General features: G+C 38.9%; 1 protein-coding gene across 9 annotated transcripts in view; it reads left to right on the top strand.

Moving 5' to 3' along the window:
- Positions 1–15915, top strand: part of sipa1l1 (signal-induced proliferation-associated 1 like 1) — a 77086-nt gene that overhangs the window by 50185 nt on the left and 10986 nt on the right. For 8 of the 9 annotated variants that reach the window (XM_051874372.1, XM_051874371.1, XM_051874370.1 and 5 more), the window contains 10 exons: positions 120–308; positions 1135–1309; positions 2210–2313; positions 2676–2833; positions 7043–7622; positions 8265–8539; positions 10001–10291; positions 10435–10587; positions 10775–10899; positions 15496–15593. In XM_051874372.1, the coding sequence (XP_051730332.1) occupies positions 120–308; positions 1135–1309; positions 2210–2313; positions 2676–2833; positions 7043–7622; positions 8265–8539; positions 10001–10291; positions 10435–10587; positions 10775–10899; positions 15496–15593 (2148 nt within the window). The remainder of the gene's footprint in view (positions 1–119; positions 309–1134; positions 1310–2209; positions 2314–2675; positions 2834–7042; positions 7623–8264; positions 8540–10000; positions 10292–10434; positions 10588–10774; positions 10900–15495; positions 15594–15915) is intronic. The other variant, XM_051874373.1, reaches the window with a different exon arrangement.

Genomic DNA, 15915 nt, shown 5'->3' with positions numbered 1-15915 from the left:
ATTGAATCTCACCTGTAATTTACAAATGTATACAGACGCTGTATATGTATTTCCACACATATCTGAATCAATAATACAAAGACATTTCTCTGTCATATTTTTAACCTTTCCACCTGTAGTTAACGACCTTACGGGGCTCCATTTTGGAGGATGCTGTACCCTCCACCTCTAAGCATGGCTTGGCTCGAGGCCTGCCTTTAAAGGAGGTGCTGGATTACCTCGTACCTGAGCTCAATGCTCACTGCCTCCGACTTGCTCTCAACACACCGAAGGTCACAGAGCAGCTGATGAAACTGGATGAGCAGGGGGTATTATGATCTTACATTCTGTTACAATTGTCATTCAACAGTCAATCATTTATTTATTTTTATTATGATTTTGGTAATACCTACAAAGTGAAGAATCTTATCCTTGCAGTTATCCTAAGAAGTGCACCTAAAACTCCACCGCACCTAAAAATAATAAAAATAATAAAGTATATTATAAATATATAAACATTTTCTCTTTATGGCTTTAAATACCTAATAAAGTATACAGTGTTTAATAATAGAAGTGTACAGAGGGTAATAACAAAAGTTTATCAAGAAATCTTTAAAAAAAAAAAAGTAATTATATAAGCTGATTAATTAAACACCATTAATCTCATAGATTTTTCACTATATTGATTTCTTGCTACCATATTTGTTGTTTTTTCATAATAAAATACAAAATATAATGTTTATGCATATTTAATATGTATGTACACATTTGTATTTATAAATAATATATTTTTATTATTTATGACTGATTTGCATCCTTTTTTGGCGTAAAACAAAAATTCAAAATTAAAAGGTTCCTTTGTGAATAAACTATTAAATTGAAATAAAATCAAAAGTTTGTATATGCAATAAAAACAAAATCAAATGTATTGTTTACCAATTTTGTCTAAAATTTCAATTCGAACTGTTAGGCTTTACAGAGTTAAATGCTTTGTCGAGCTATTTATAAGTGCATTTTTTTTTTTTTTTTACAATTTTTTTTTTTTATATAATTAATTGTACTTAATTAGCACATTAAATTGGCAGCCCAAATAATTACTCCCTTTACTCTTGTTTTTCATGGGTTGACAGTCTTTCTTTGCTATCTCTTGTGCAGCTCAGCTTCCAGTTGAAAGTAGGAATCATGTACTGTCAGGCCGGCCAGAGCAGCGAGGAGGAGATGTACAATAATGAGGCAGCAGGTCCCGCCCTAGAAGAGTTCCTGCAGTTGCTGGGGGAAAGGGTGCGCCTTAAGGGTTTTTCCAAGTACCGTGCCCAACTGGACACTAAAAGTGAGTCTTATCATCTTGAAGGTTTGTTTAATCGCCACTGAAGCCTGAAAGCGATATTGTGTGATTAAAACTACAAGTAGCTAAAGGGCCAAAATGCCTAATGAATCTCTGGTCTCCTGTCATGTCACTCTAGTAGTTTATAGGGCTAGTTAATTAATTAAACCAGGATCACACTCAAATGAGCCTGCAGCTCGTTCTAAATATAGTATGTTCCTCCACTGTCAGCAGTTTATTGACAAACGGAGGTCGTGTTTAAATGGGAATGGATCTAAACTCTAACAATCACCTCCTGTTCTATGCTGTAGTTTGTCTTGATTTGAACCCCAGAGCCCATGTTTGAGACCCAGTCATGCGTGCCGTGCCTGGCACGCATGCTCCACCTCTCCCCTGTGACCATGAGGAATATTGTCTCTGATCACATGCATGCTTTTAATTCCATTTATCAGACTTGACATTTTACCCCTTACATTCCCTCCCTCCTCCCTGTAATGTAGTTGAGAAGGGGCAGTGGAGGTGTCAGAAAGCTTTGATCTCAGCTTGACGGATTAGAATGTGGTTTCACAGTCAGGTGGAGTACAGAGATCAGGAAGGAGGGACTGAGGAGAAGACGAGTTTGTACCCTGGTGTCTCTGTGGCTGTGGTGCAGAGCGACAACTGCAGTATCCTGTTTGGGAACAATAGAAAAAAAGGGGTCCTATTAAAGAGCATCAGCCATATGTTGCCCTAACAAGTCAAGTAGCATTAAATAAATGAGAGTGTATGATCAAAGGCTCTAGATTGAATGTTCCCTTCGGACAAAAGGAAATCCTTCTTTATTTAACAAAAGAAAGGCAGGTGGTCATATAAAAGCTGTATATGAAAGGCTGATGTGAGTTTTTTTTTTTTTTTTTTTTTCTTCAGCGGACTCTACTGGAACACATTCTTTGTACACAAATTTTAAAGACTATGAGATCATGTTCCACGTGTCTACAATGCTGCCCTACACGCCCAATAACAAACAGCAGGTAAGCTGCACAAAAAAAACACTGTTAATATAATTGAACTTTTTCCTTTTATTTTAAATCACATCACATACACCAACGTTTAAAAGTTTGGGGTCAGTAAGTTCATGTGACACTGAAGACTGGAGTAATTGCTGCTGAAAATTCAGCTTTATAATAATAAAGCTGAATAAATTAAATTTTAAAATATATTCAAATAGATATCAGTTAATTTTAGTTGTAATTATTTTTCACAATATTAGTGTTTTTACTGTCAACATATTTTTGATAAATGTAGCCTTGGTGAGCATAAGAGACACAAATCTTACCTTCCCCAAACTTTTGAATGATAGTGTATACTGACCTATGTTGTTTGCACTTCATAGCTGCTAAGGAAAAGACACATCGGAAATGACATTGTCACAATCGTGTTTCAAGAGCCCGGAGCAAAGCCCTTTAGTCCCAAGAACATCCGCTCACACTTTCAGCATGTCTTTGTGGTTGTACGCGCACTCAACCCGTGCTCTGAAAATACCTGCTACAGGTAAGTCAATTGGACCTTTTTTAACTGCAAAAAAAATCACACAGATTAAATTCCAGCAGCTGTAGGCGAACGTGCCAAAATGGGGCATTACTTTTTTTGCAATTTGTAACCATGGATTTTTGGACAGATGCATTTGCATCACAACACTGGGATTTTCAGTCTGTGGCAGCAACAGTGCTCAGCACTGTATGAAACAGTGTAACCATTGTAGACCAGTGTAGTAAGGAATCAGTCAAAAAGAATTGTTCAAATCATTCTACAGAATCATTAACTGAATCCATCAATTAGTTACTGAATTTACTGAATTAACATCTGACTCTCACTGAACTGTAACTTCGGTTGACTCAATTGAGTTGTACAGTAGATGCTATTGTTAATGTCTTGGGACATTTTCACTCTCAAGAGGGACACAAAAAATCAGTGTAGTGCAGGATAAGTAATCAATATTTTGTCCCTTTTTTCTGGAATAGAGAGACTGTACAATTTAAATGCATATATCTACTGAATTTTGTTAACTTTTAGTTGTCAAAGTTAATAGAGATGGGCTTTCATGGTTTGTTGTTCACTTGAAGCCTAGGTGAAGTTGAAAGTTTTTCTTGTAATAAAAACAAGAATTTTTAATTAATTAATTTATTTTTTATTTTTAAATAAAACCATCAGCCAACGAATTTAAAATCAGCTTTTCCCTGTTTTGTTGTATTGCCAGAATCTATTCAAGTCAACATCTAATTGTAGCGGTGTTGTTTTTGGTTTTATTTTGGAGAAATGGATTTTCTTCCTGCTCGCGGTGGGTTATGTTCTCGCTTGATGTCCTCTGGCCAGCTTATTATTCTTGTCGTACAGCACATTACCCAGGAGAGCGCTGCTCTTAACCACTTCAAATGAGCTAGGCCCGCTTAATTTCCTTCACGCCTACTGGGGGCTGTTTATCAGTAGGATTTGTTGATCGTTGCATTGCTTGCAGTCCAACCTCGAAAGTGCTACTGTGAGTCAAACAAAAGACAAAATGTGTGCTTATCTGAACCGAACGGGCAACAAATATGATGCTGATCATTGATATCTTCATTGTGACTTACTCCCTTAATCTTTCGCTCGCATACTCGCATTCTCCCTCTCTTGCTTGCTCGGTTTCTGTTTTGCCTCATGAAACTAATAGAGGTTATAATTGCTGATGGGCCTCATTGTGTGTCGTCTTAATTATACCCAGTAGGGAGCCTCATCGCTGTTCAGCTCTGAAAGTACAGAAGTTACAAAAGCTCGTCCTGACTGAGCCTCTCTGGAACAATAAGCTAAACGGAGCACATAACAAACGAGAGGGCTGCATGCACACCCTTGCCAACTGTCCTCTCCTGAGTGGGGCTTGACGAGGGCCTGCCGCTTAAACCCGACAACCCTGCTCCTCCTTCCCTGACAGACTCTTTCCCTCCCTTTCTCCTGTAGCCCCTTCAGCCGCAAACTGAATTCTTCTTGTGAGCATGAACTTTTCCTCAGCTGTGGCCACTCTTGCTATATTAACCTGCTTGGACTGTTTAGACAGGAATTGGCATGGAAGTCAGGAAGTGGATCAGGTGGGTTCAGCAGGTCTCGTGTTTTCATTTGTGATCGTGTAGCGTGGCTGTTTATTTGTGTAAAGGTAAAACAGGTATGAAGGGTGATTAAAGGTGTTTATAAAGAGAGTTAATGATTTATATGCCCTCCTGTTGTTTTATTGGCTGCTGTTGGGTGTACAGAAGTGGTTAACACTGTTCACTTTGATTTTGGCAGACAACCTCTCAGCCACCAGTGAAATGTTAAGGTAGATGGTAATATTGTACAAAGCAAAAGCTGTTAAACTTTTTTGCAGGCAGTCTGTACAGAAGTGTTTCCTGCATCCCTATTGCATTGACGCAGGGTCTACAGTGACACAGCAAAATTCATTGTTGTGACTTTGCAGTTTAAATCATGTATAATGGAATTTGCATTTTCCCTTAAAATATTGTATATTGCAAGTAATGTATTATAGTTTCCACAAAAATTATTCTTGAGCACCAAATCAGAATATTAGACTGATTTCTGAAGGATCATGTGACACTCAAGACTGGAGTAATGGTAAACCTTTAAATGGTAGTGTAGCTACAGAAGGTATTTTACTTAAAGAAATTATCAAATATGTCACAATGAAATTTTTTTTATTTTTTTTTATAAGTATCCTGTACGAAGAAACCTTGAATGTCATACTGTAAATTAGTGTGTCAGAAAGCGTTCATCCTTTCAATAAGTTTACAGTGTGTGAGAACTCTGCTCTGTGTATGTGATACTTGTACACCTGTGTGTTTCTGAGTGGGTCAGGGTGTTATTTGCTTGTGTGGAGGTTCTTTGGTTCCTTGCTGTGGGCAGTGGATGCTCCACCAACCCACACACTGTGTATTTATACTTCAGATATGTAATCCAGTTTGCCTCTCCACCTAAACCAAGGGGGTCGGCTGCAACAATGAAGTCAGCCCGCTTGCTGTTAGTCACTGAATAACTGCTCGATGCCCAGAAGTGGATTATGTTTGGGTGGAATGTGCACTGCGTTATTCTGGCTTTTGAAAAATGATGATGACTGTTATTGTCCAAACTCTCATACAGAGTTTGGTTTTTGTATGCCATTGGTGAAGCGCAATTGTGGGTGTTTGGACTGCTTAATGCTTAAACAGAAAACAATATAACGAAGAGAGATTTAAAATAATAGAGCAATGGCAAATGTACATTTTTTTTTTTACATTTTTTTTTTTTTTTTAATTTTTACTACTGTGGTGCAGAGCTTTTTGGATATGGTTATAACATAGTTTTTGGACCTGCACCATGGTAATACTATCCTGTTCTTTTGAAGTATGTTGGAGTATCATGTTTAAAAACAGATGAGATGCGAAAATGTTTCTAACGATACCATGTTTGACGGTGGGCTTTGTCAATTGTGGGAAACACGCATCCCATTAACACTTGCAGCAGTTTAGCGCTTCCATTCCCTTACAACTCTTAACAACTCTACTCATCGCTTGGCAATAACGTATGTAAAAACACCAAGTTATTTATTGTCTGTTAAAGGAGAGAGATTTTAAAATAAGCAGTTAGAGAAATGTACCATGTTTTTGTGGGATGTTCCATAGCAATACCATCCTATTCTTTTGAAATACCTGGGAGTGTCAAGTAAATACCATTATATATGAATATGATGATCATTAATTACCATGATGTGCATAAAATATCTGTGTAATAGATTTTTTTTAATTGGGTTTTTATTGAGAACAAGGGTGATAACTCATGGCTCACTTCTTGTGGGCATCAAACCAGCAACCATCTGATTTCCAGCCTCAGTCTTAATCAAGTCTGTGTTGTTTGTCCCTGCAGGCAAAGAAAGAAAAACAATATGACTGAATTAGATATCAACAAGTTATTCATCTCAGTCCATACTTCAGCGAGCTGCTGGTACTGCGGGAGAGAAGTTTATGTTGTGATGAATTTGCAAGCTCATTTTTCTACCACACACATACATGTTTCCCCTTTAGTGTTTTTACAGATCAGGCCCACGCACAGACATCAGAATTTTATTTGGCCCCTCTCTTTCTCTCACCAACGATTCCAACTTCTGGCCGCCACTTTTCTTTGTTTTCCTCCTCCAGTATCAGTGTAAAAAACGGGCTAGTTGTCTCTCTTTAGTCCAGCCTCATTACTGCTATGGCTGGCTAGTTGCGTGTGAGTTCCAAGCATACCAGACAGAGCAGGAAGCTTTAGATGTCCATTCCAGAAGCTTAACGAAAGGAAAAAAGTGGGGGATAGATGAAGCAGCAAGGTAGAGAAGAAAAGTTTGAAGATTTTCAGAATTGAATTGAATTCATAAAGTTCTTCTGTAGCATATGAAGGGTCTGTCCAAGTTTACTAGCACTGTGTGGAGTTGTCAACAGTGTAATAATTATCCCTGTCTTTTTTATCATTCCTTTTATTCCCATTTGGCAAAGTATTTGATGTCCCCACTACCACACTTCACACTTTGACTCTTAGTTTCATCATTTCCATAGCAGCCACATTGTCTTTGGAATGAATATCGTTCATGCATAAACATGAGGGCCTTTAGGGAAGTTTGAGAATGGTTTAGCAATTATCTTGTGCATGTGAAGAGCTATTTGTCTCATTGTTTGAAATCTTCTCTCTTGTTTCCCTTCATTATCTACACCCCCTCATTCACAGTGTGGCAGTGGCTCGCTCACGAGATGTACCTGCCTTTGGTCCACCTATTCCTGAGGATGCTACATTCCCGAAATCCACAGTCTTTCGAGATTTCCTTCTGGCTAAGGTCATCAATGCTGAAAATGCAGCCCACAAGTCAGACAAGTTTCGCGCCATGGCCACTCGGACACGACAGGAGTACTTGAGGGACCTGGCCGAGCGGCACGTTACGAGCACGCCTATTGATCCCTCGGGCAAATTTCCTTTCATTTCTCTGGCCCACAAACGTAAGGAGAAGACCCGGCCGTACCTTGGTGCGGAGCTTCGGAGCCCAGGGGCCATCACCTGGCCTGTTTATGCCGAGGACCATGGAGCCGGAGGAGAACTGGAGGCCCTGCTGGCAATTTCAAATGACTTTCTAGTGCTGGTGGACCCAGAAGCCAAGGCTGTTGTCTTCAACTGCGCTGTCCGAGATGTCATTGGTTGGACGCTGGGAAGCCCTGCTTCCATGAAGATCTACTATGAACGTGGAGAGAACATCTCCCTGCGCTCCATCAATAACAACACAGAAGACTTCCGTGAGGTTGTCAAACGTTTAGAGGTAAGTGTGGAGTTGCAGGTATCATGACGGATGGAATTTTATTTATTTTAATTTTTTAATGATGTTCTTGATTTTATTTTTTTACAGAAATTAAGGAAATTTAAGTGTTTGTCATTCAGTCAGACACAGCATATGGTCCTGAGAGCTTGTCTCTTGGTTCTTAATCATTTTAATTTTGCATCCAAGTGGGATTATGGCTATCAAGCTTTCGGACAAGCTCAAAGTAATTTTGAGGGCTGTGTTGTGTATATTTCATCCTGTGAATTAATGGGGTGTATAAGAGAGCCTTTGCATAACTGTGCAGTGGCTTGAATGTACTTCTGATTTGGCCCCCTGCCCATTATGTCACTCTTCAAGTGCAAGAGCTGTTGCCATGGTAACAAGTACTCTGTGAACTGAACGCTCATGATCTCCATCACAGTCATGAAACATATTAACAGAGCTTTCTTTATACTTTGAGAAAAAAAGCCCTGATCCTGATTTGCAGATTGGGTACATAGCTTGTGATAGACATTTCCAATCCATTTTTATAAGGTCTTGCATCCTTAATAGAGGTCATGTTTCTAAACTACATAAAACTACTTGAGAATCAAGGGAAATTGTGTCAGACAAGTCATATCAGTCTTTCCCCCTTCCTCTCAGCACCTAACTAAAGGCTGTGAAACATCTGAGATGACCTTGCGGAGGAATGGGCTGGGCCAACTTGGCTTTCACGTTAACTATGAGGGCATCGTGGCAGAGGTGGAGCCGTACGGCTATGCCTGGCAAGCGGGGCTGAGGCAAGGCAGTCGATTGGTCGAAATTTGCAAGGTGGCTGTGGCAACACTTTCACACGAGCAGATGATAGACCTGCTCCGCACCTCAGTCACTGTGAAAGTTGTCATCATACCACCCCATGAGGATGCCACACCTCGCAGGTAGGTCTTTGAGTATCAATTAATGGTTTGATTCATTATTTCTTGACTGAATCCTGGTGAATAAGTAGCAATTATTTTTGTCAGGTAGAAAAGTAAACCAGTCATTCCAAGTTTTGCAATAAGACAAAAATACAAAACATTGAACCTTTGTGCCCACACATGCAAACCAAAATAGATGAGATCCGCCTTCCTAGTCTAGGCTTTCCTGCAGGCGCTGTGCCAACTTGAAGGTTATAATGATCAGGGTCTAAACTACAAATCATCAGACCAACCAGATTTTTTATTTGCATTCACTGGTCTTTTTTTTTTTAATTTTTTTTTTTTATAGTTTGGTGTTGCATTATTATCTGTAAAAAAACTACCATTTCCATTTTTGACAGGTTATATTTTTATCTAAACTAAAAACTGACACTCTATGTCTCTTCTGGGTTTTAAACCAACAAGAGGAAAAAAATGAGGAATTGAGCCACTAGAGGGGTATGAGCCTGCATAGGTGCTTGACCCCTGATTTATTGTTACATGTTTGTGGCCTGTGTATATTTATTCCAAGTTGGTTTCAGATACAGGATTCAGTACTCAGTGGTTGAGTGCCATTGAGAATGCCTTTTAATCATTCCTTATTTTGAATTGAGGTAACAAACAGGATTCAGAATTTCAGTTTCAATGTAAGGAATGCTCATGTCATTTTTATGTTTTGTTTATAAAGCATTGAAGTGTATAGGCCTTATAGAAAGAATGTTACTTATTTTAGTTAGTTGGTTGGTAAGTTAGTAACTTTTGTGCATCAGGGTGGAGTAACATTTCCACAAACTATATTGCATATTGCTATCTCCTGCCAATATAGTAAAGAGATGTACACTACATTAAAAAGTTTGGGGTCAGTAAGATTTTTTTTAAAGAAATTAATACTTTTTTTTTTTTTTTTTTTTGGAAGCATGCATTAAAAGTGATCAAAAGTGACAGTAAAGTTCACCCAAAAATAAAAATTCTGTTTCTGTTATTCCCCCTCAAGTTGTTCCAAACCTGTATACATTTCTTTGTTCTGCTGTACACAAAAGAAGGTATTTAGAAGAATGTTAGTAACCAAGCAGATCTCACTCCCCATTGACTACCATAGTATTTTTTTTTCCCTACCATGGTAGTCAGTGGGGGGTGAGATCTGCTTGGTTAGGGTTAGTTCAATTTATACAGGTTTGAAACAACTTGAGGGGGATTAAATGATGACAGAATTTAAATTTTTGGTTTTAATTTAACTATCCCTTTAAAATAGAACAGTTATTTTAAATCACACTAAAATTTCATAGTTTTTACTATATTTTTGACAAAATAAATGCAGCCTTGGTGACAGTCTTTCAACATTTAAAAAAAAAAATGAATGGAACCAAACTTTTAAACGGTAGTGTAAATGGCTAATTTAAACTAATTTCAATACCACTAACAACCAAATTCATCTTTTTATAGGGGCTGTTCAGAACTGCACCGTATGCCAGTCGTTGAATACAAGGGCAGCAATGAGAGTGGCTCATTTGAGTACAAGTTTCCTTTCCGGAGCAATAACAACAAATGGCAGCGCACCTCTTCCAGCCCACAGCAGTCCCTCACCGCCTCACCTCAGAGTCACAGCGCTACCCCAAACCGTGCCGTCAGCCTGGGGGCCAGCATGGGCAAGACCCTCTCTGCGGAGCGGCCTGAAAGAGCTGCTGCCATCCCTCGCAGTGTGTCCAGTGATGGTCGACCCCTGGACTCTAAAAGGTCTGTATGATGGCCGCCTTTATGGAGTGAAGCTTTTGTTAAGTTGCTCTTCCCCTTCATTTTTTTTTTTTTTTTTTTGCCCGTTCTTCTTGTCTCTCGTTTATCTGTATTTGTGTGTGTCGCTCTTTCTGTACCTCTCTCAGGATGTCTCCAGGTTCTGAGAACTATGCCCTGACCTCCTCTCTCATGTTGGGTCGTTCGCCGCACAACCGCAGTTCCCCCAGTAACCTCTCTTGTTCCAGTGACACGGGTTCAGGCAGCTCTGCTCACTGGAGGCAGAAGTCCATGCCTGAGGGGTGAGGCACTACAAAAACACTTCCTCTTACTGTCTATCTCCTCTTCGTCCTTGGTTTCTTTTGAACCCTTAAGTGTCACTTAATCATCCAGTCATCTCACCACTTTATCTGTTCAAGCTTTCACACAGCTTTTAATGACAAGATGGCATTGATCGCAAAACGATGATTGTTTATGTTTACATTATAGATTTGCACACAACAGGCACTCTCCTCTCCCAGCGGAGCGGCAAATGGCGGCAGAGGGAGGAAGCAGTGGCAAATCAACCCCCAGCTGGCCCAGAGTGGAGGACAGCTCTGACAGACCCCCATCAGGTCAGACCACACTCCATCAGTGATGAATTATTAAAGGGAAGGGTGTTAAATTATGGTGTCTGAAAGTGAGGGTAGGAGGAAGCACTGCGGGAATGAATGAATGAGCTCAACAAAACTATTAACTGAATGAAAGATTGAAAAGGCGAATGAATGAAGACAAAACACCACAATTTTAGCCAATTTCAAGCATTTCTTAAATCATTTTGACCAACTCAAGTCAAAAATATCGCTTGGGGCATGGGTATCAATGCAGATTTCCAGATTTGATTCAATTCTAGTTCACAAGCTTTTGATTTGAGTTGTTTCAACGCTGATTCATTTAACCATATTTCAGTTTCCATTTTGCTTACATATAAAATAAATGGTCTATTATTATTATTATACAGGGAACATTCTGACTTTGTACCTTTAGAAAAATTAACAACAGGGCAGTTCAATTGCTCCTTTTTTAACAGATATAATCGTATATAACTTATACGATTAACATCTTAAAATTATTTATTTCACAACATTTCTACATTTTGTATTAGGTTTCTATTTTATCTTCAACTATATTTTAATTACTGAAAACAATTTTGAATGGTTTTAATATTAGTTAGCAATAGGGGTGTAATGATACATCGTTATATTGAGATATTGCGATATAAAAATATATTGCGATATGTATCGTTGATGTAAACTATATGATTTGCGATATAGAGTTAGTTTTATTCAAGGCTCAGCTTACTGTATTTATAAGGTATAATTCACCCAAAAATGTAAAATGTTCACATTCAAATGCTTGCATGACACGAGGAAAATGCAGAATTTAAATTTTTGGATGAACTAACCATTAACCATTTGGGAATAATCATTTTGAGTAAATGCAGAATTTAAATTTTTGGATGAACTAACCATTAACCGTTTGGGAATAATCATTTTGACACGCTTTCTTGCGATTAGAACTGTGATTGATTGCATTGATCATCTGAAGCGCAAACATCATTTAAATCACCATATCACATTTAGTTTAAGTATAATTAATTTATAGTGTTTATATATTTATGTATAGGTTTAAGTATAATGCATTAATAGCGGGAGAGGCGGCACATAGCGAGCACTGGGAGAGTCTGTACGTGCGCAGGTTGTCTGTGTAAGAGATCCAAAAAATACCTGCATTGAAAGCGCGAGTACTGCGTGAGGGTAAAAAAGGAAAGTTTATGGAGTTTCAGTGACATTACTACATTAAACTAGTATATATAATGTATAATAATGCAATGGGGGAATATTTGTGGGTCCTGATAATAATAAAATAATAATAATATTATTTTATTAATAATAAAGTAATAATAATAATTTAAAAAAAACACTCCTTTTTTTTACTTAAAATATCACGGTAGTATCATTTTGTGTATTCAGTATCTCGATTTGTATCGGAATGTGACACGAGTGTATCGGTAACACTCCTAACTAACAAAAACAGCACTGATGTTACAGACATGGAACCACAAATCATGTGGATTGTTGGGGACAGGTGCACTATTATTTTACAAAAAGCTCGGACTTAGGATTTTACCAGGACAATAATAAAGTGGGTGAAAACATCCCATAGGCTTGCATTGGAGGAAGGATCTGAGGATCAGAATATCAAAGACACTTGAGGGTGGGCTCTTTTGACTTAGGCCAGTAAGTAACCACTCAGAACACCTTAGCAACTGCATAGTAATGTCCCAGCAACCACCCACGACACCTTAGCATAGTGGCGACCACATGACCACTCACATTCATTTGAAGATATGTAAAAACCTAGTCTTTCTTCTCAAGTGCTTTCATTAGAAAACACTGAAAGTGACTTTTTTTTTTTTTTTTTACCCAAGAGCTCAAGGAAACACCATACAGACGTGCTAGCATAAGAACCAATGCAATGAAACTCTTTCTCAGGGTGCTTGTTGCCATGCTGTAGGCTGTGTGGTTTTGGTATCCCATGTTTCCACCTGGCATTGACGGCTACTTTTTTCTTTTTGTTGGGCCACACTTGTTTTTGACAGCAGCTCGGCTCAGTTCGGTTTTCTCACCCTTCTAACACAGCAGATCATCTGATCCTTCCCTCCCCCTGAATACCTCTCTGTTGTATAACCGTGGTCAACTTTAGAGCGCTCGATAGATCAAGCATAGCCTTTGAAAGTAAGCTGTGTCCAGTGAATAGCAGCAAACATAAACGGTGTCTCTGAACAGCAGGCTGTGTATGGGTTCAAGCAAAGACAGAAATACCTCTTTCCTGCTGGTACGGTTGTGTAAGCAGCGCTTTATGTGCCTCTAGCCCCCCCCCCAACTCTCACTCTTCAAGGTCCAAGTGTGCTGTGACTCACACTACCACCCCCTTTCTGCGTATTTTTTTTGTTTCTCTTCCTCTCTCCATTCCTTTGCTTCTCCACATGTCTCCTGTTTTTGACAGGAATATTCACATTTTTTTTTTTTTTTAATATAAGACTGCAGGTCCTGCAGGCTGTCTTATGCTGTCTCCACTGTGTCTGTCTGTCTCTCGCTTTGTCTCCGTTTATGTCCCTCTTTTGTATATTTCTCTGTAACCATCTCACTGCTTTCAGCTTCTCTGACTGTTGTGGTCAAGCGGCCCACCTCCACACTCTATTGACCCCTCTTAGCTCCGCTATGTGGCCTCTCGGAGACTCGGATGGTAATAGCAGGGTCCGGCCCACACAAAACACATCAAAACACATCTGAGCAATTTGGCCCAGTAAACCTTATGACCAGTGCTGTAAATGTTACCACAGCCTAGAATTATATGCCGCTTATGATTGCAGTCAACTTTTTGGAGCATGAGAGGTCAGTCACCAAATGCTGACCTATGTCGGTTTTGTCTTTTGGGATGGCTTTAAGCGGTCACCTCGCTGACTTGTTATATTTGTAAAGATTTAAATTTTAGACCCAAAGAACCTTAACTTAAAGGGTTAGTTCACCCAAAAATTAAAATTTTGTCGTCATTTACTCACTCATGTCATTCCAAGCCTGTAAGACTTTCGTTCATCTTCAAAACACACACTTTTTAATGAAATCTGTGCGATTTCTGTCCCTCCATTGACAGCTATGCAACTGACACTTTGACGCTTCAAAAAGTTCATAAAGAGATCGTAAAACTAATCCATATGAATTGAGTGGTTTAGTCCAAATTTTCTGAAGACACACGATCATTTTATACACTGACAGATTTATGCACGTATAAACATTCATTAGCGCACACATCAGGTATGGTATACAGAAGCTCAAGCATGTTCACTTGACGTGAGAACCAGTGAGGTTCATTCTTGTGTGTTACGCAGCATGCTTGAGCTTCCGCAGGAGGTTTGTTCTTGCGCCTCAAGTAGGTTCGGTTGAGCTGCTGTTTGTTTGCTGATCAATGTTTATATGTGAGTAAAAGCCTAAATTCAATCTGTTCATCATATAAAGTAATTGTCTCTTCAGAAAATTTGGACTTGACCGCTCAATTCATATGGATTCATTTTACAATCTCTTTATGAACTTTTGAGTTTTTGCAATTTTTGACACATTTCTGACTTTTTATTATGCTCATTCACATCCAAACCTTTACTTTTTCCCAGTAACTTCTAGATACTTTTCCTAAAGTGATGCTCCATTTCTCTAAAGCAGTCATGTTAGCACAAAATTGTATATTCAGGAAATAATTTGAGTAAAGAGTGTTTTATTTCATCTTAAAAGATTGTGGTTTGTACAAACTGAGTTTGAGTTCTGAGATACTGCAAGGTATTATTATTCTGAAAAACAAACAAAACTCTGCTTTGAATAGCTAAAGGGAGGTAAGAGGCAGGAAGTAGGTTGTCGAAGGGAAGGAAAGCCTTTTCAAAAAGCTCGAAAGGAATTGCCCCCCTCTGACAAAGCAATGTTGCAGTGGCTCATGCATGTACAGAGAAATGGCCTTATTTTCCTAACAAAGACAAATGTTTGTAATGCTTTTTTCAAATTTATGCCCATGAATACTCGATTATGTCTTAACGCTGTGTAATCAGTCTGTGTGAACTGCGACACACAAAGTCTCTGATGCTTTATGATCTTTATGAAAATGCCTCTGCATTTTCTGACATTCTGCTTCCTGTCCGTCCATCCCCCTCCCCCTTCTGAAGTCTGTGTACTTAAATTGCTTGTACCATCTATTTTTGTTATGCTGGCCATTATGTAACAGCCAACAATTACACAATAGTTTCTTTTACACACATTGTCCTTTAATGAAATCAGCACAGACTGCATAGGCTGTATTGGTCATATTAGATTTCTTTGAGACCTAATTGTCTATTTTTTTATTTTTTTTCCCAAGGAGAATAATCTATAGTGTGTGTGTTTACGTGTGTGTGTGTGTGTGTGTGTGTGTGTGCGTGCGTGCGTGTACGTGTGTGTGTGTGTGCATGTGTTTACACGCATGTGAACTTTGGGCTTTGTTTATGACATTTCTCATCTAAATGAGTCTCAAGTGTGTCTGTTTCCTCCCTGCTGTTGTGCCCTCATTTTCGGTATTCACCAGAGTTTTTTTCTGTCAAGTACTGTCTAAATGTCCTGTTTTCTAATGCAATCTCTTATCTTCTGTAGATGCTCCAGTCACTAAGTCTAGCTCGTCCTACTCAGGCGGCCCACGCATCCAGAGACAGGAACAGGTCATTCACCTTTCACCCAAGAAGGGCAGCCAGGTGGGTTCTCATGCTGCAAATAACTGCTATTAAAAATGGTACCCCATGGTACCTCTTCATTAAAGGAGCTTTAAGTAGCGAGCATTACCATAAAACACCACAAACAGTAGTTTGTTAACACTTAGTTAATATGTTAGTCAGAAGGATGGTCAAAAGCACCATTTTTATGATTGAGGGTGGACTATTTTGACTTGAGCCAGAAATCAGCCCCGAGCACCCAAGTAATAGCTGAGAAATGCAATGAAATCCACTCAGAACACTTTAGTAGCTGGGTCAGTAACATACACTACTGTTCAAAAATTCGGGGTCAGTAAGATTTATT

Source organism: Ctenopharyngodon idella, chromosome 20 (assembly GCF_019924925.1).
Source record: "Ctenopharyngodon idella isolate HZGC_01 chromosome 20, HZGC01, whole genome shotgun sequence".
NCBI lineage: Eukaryota > Metazoa > Chordata > Actinopteri > Cypriniformes > Xenocyprididae > Ctenopharyngodon > Ctenopharyngodon idella.
The sequence above is the reverse complement of the archived record's forward strand: the minus strand, read 5'-3'. Positions and strand labels throughout refer to the sequence as shown.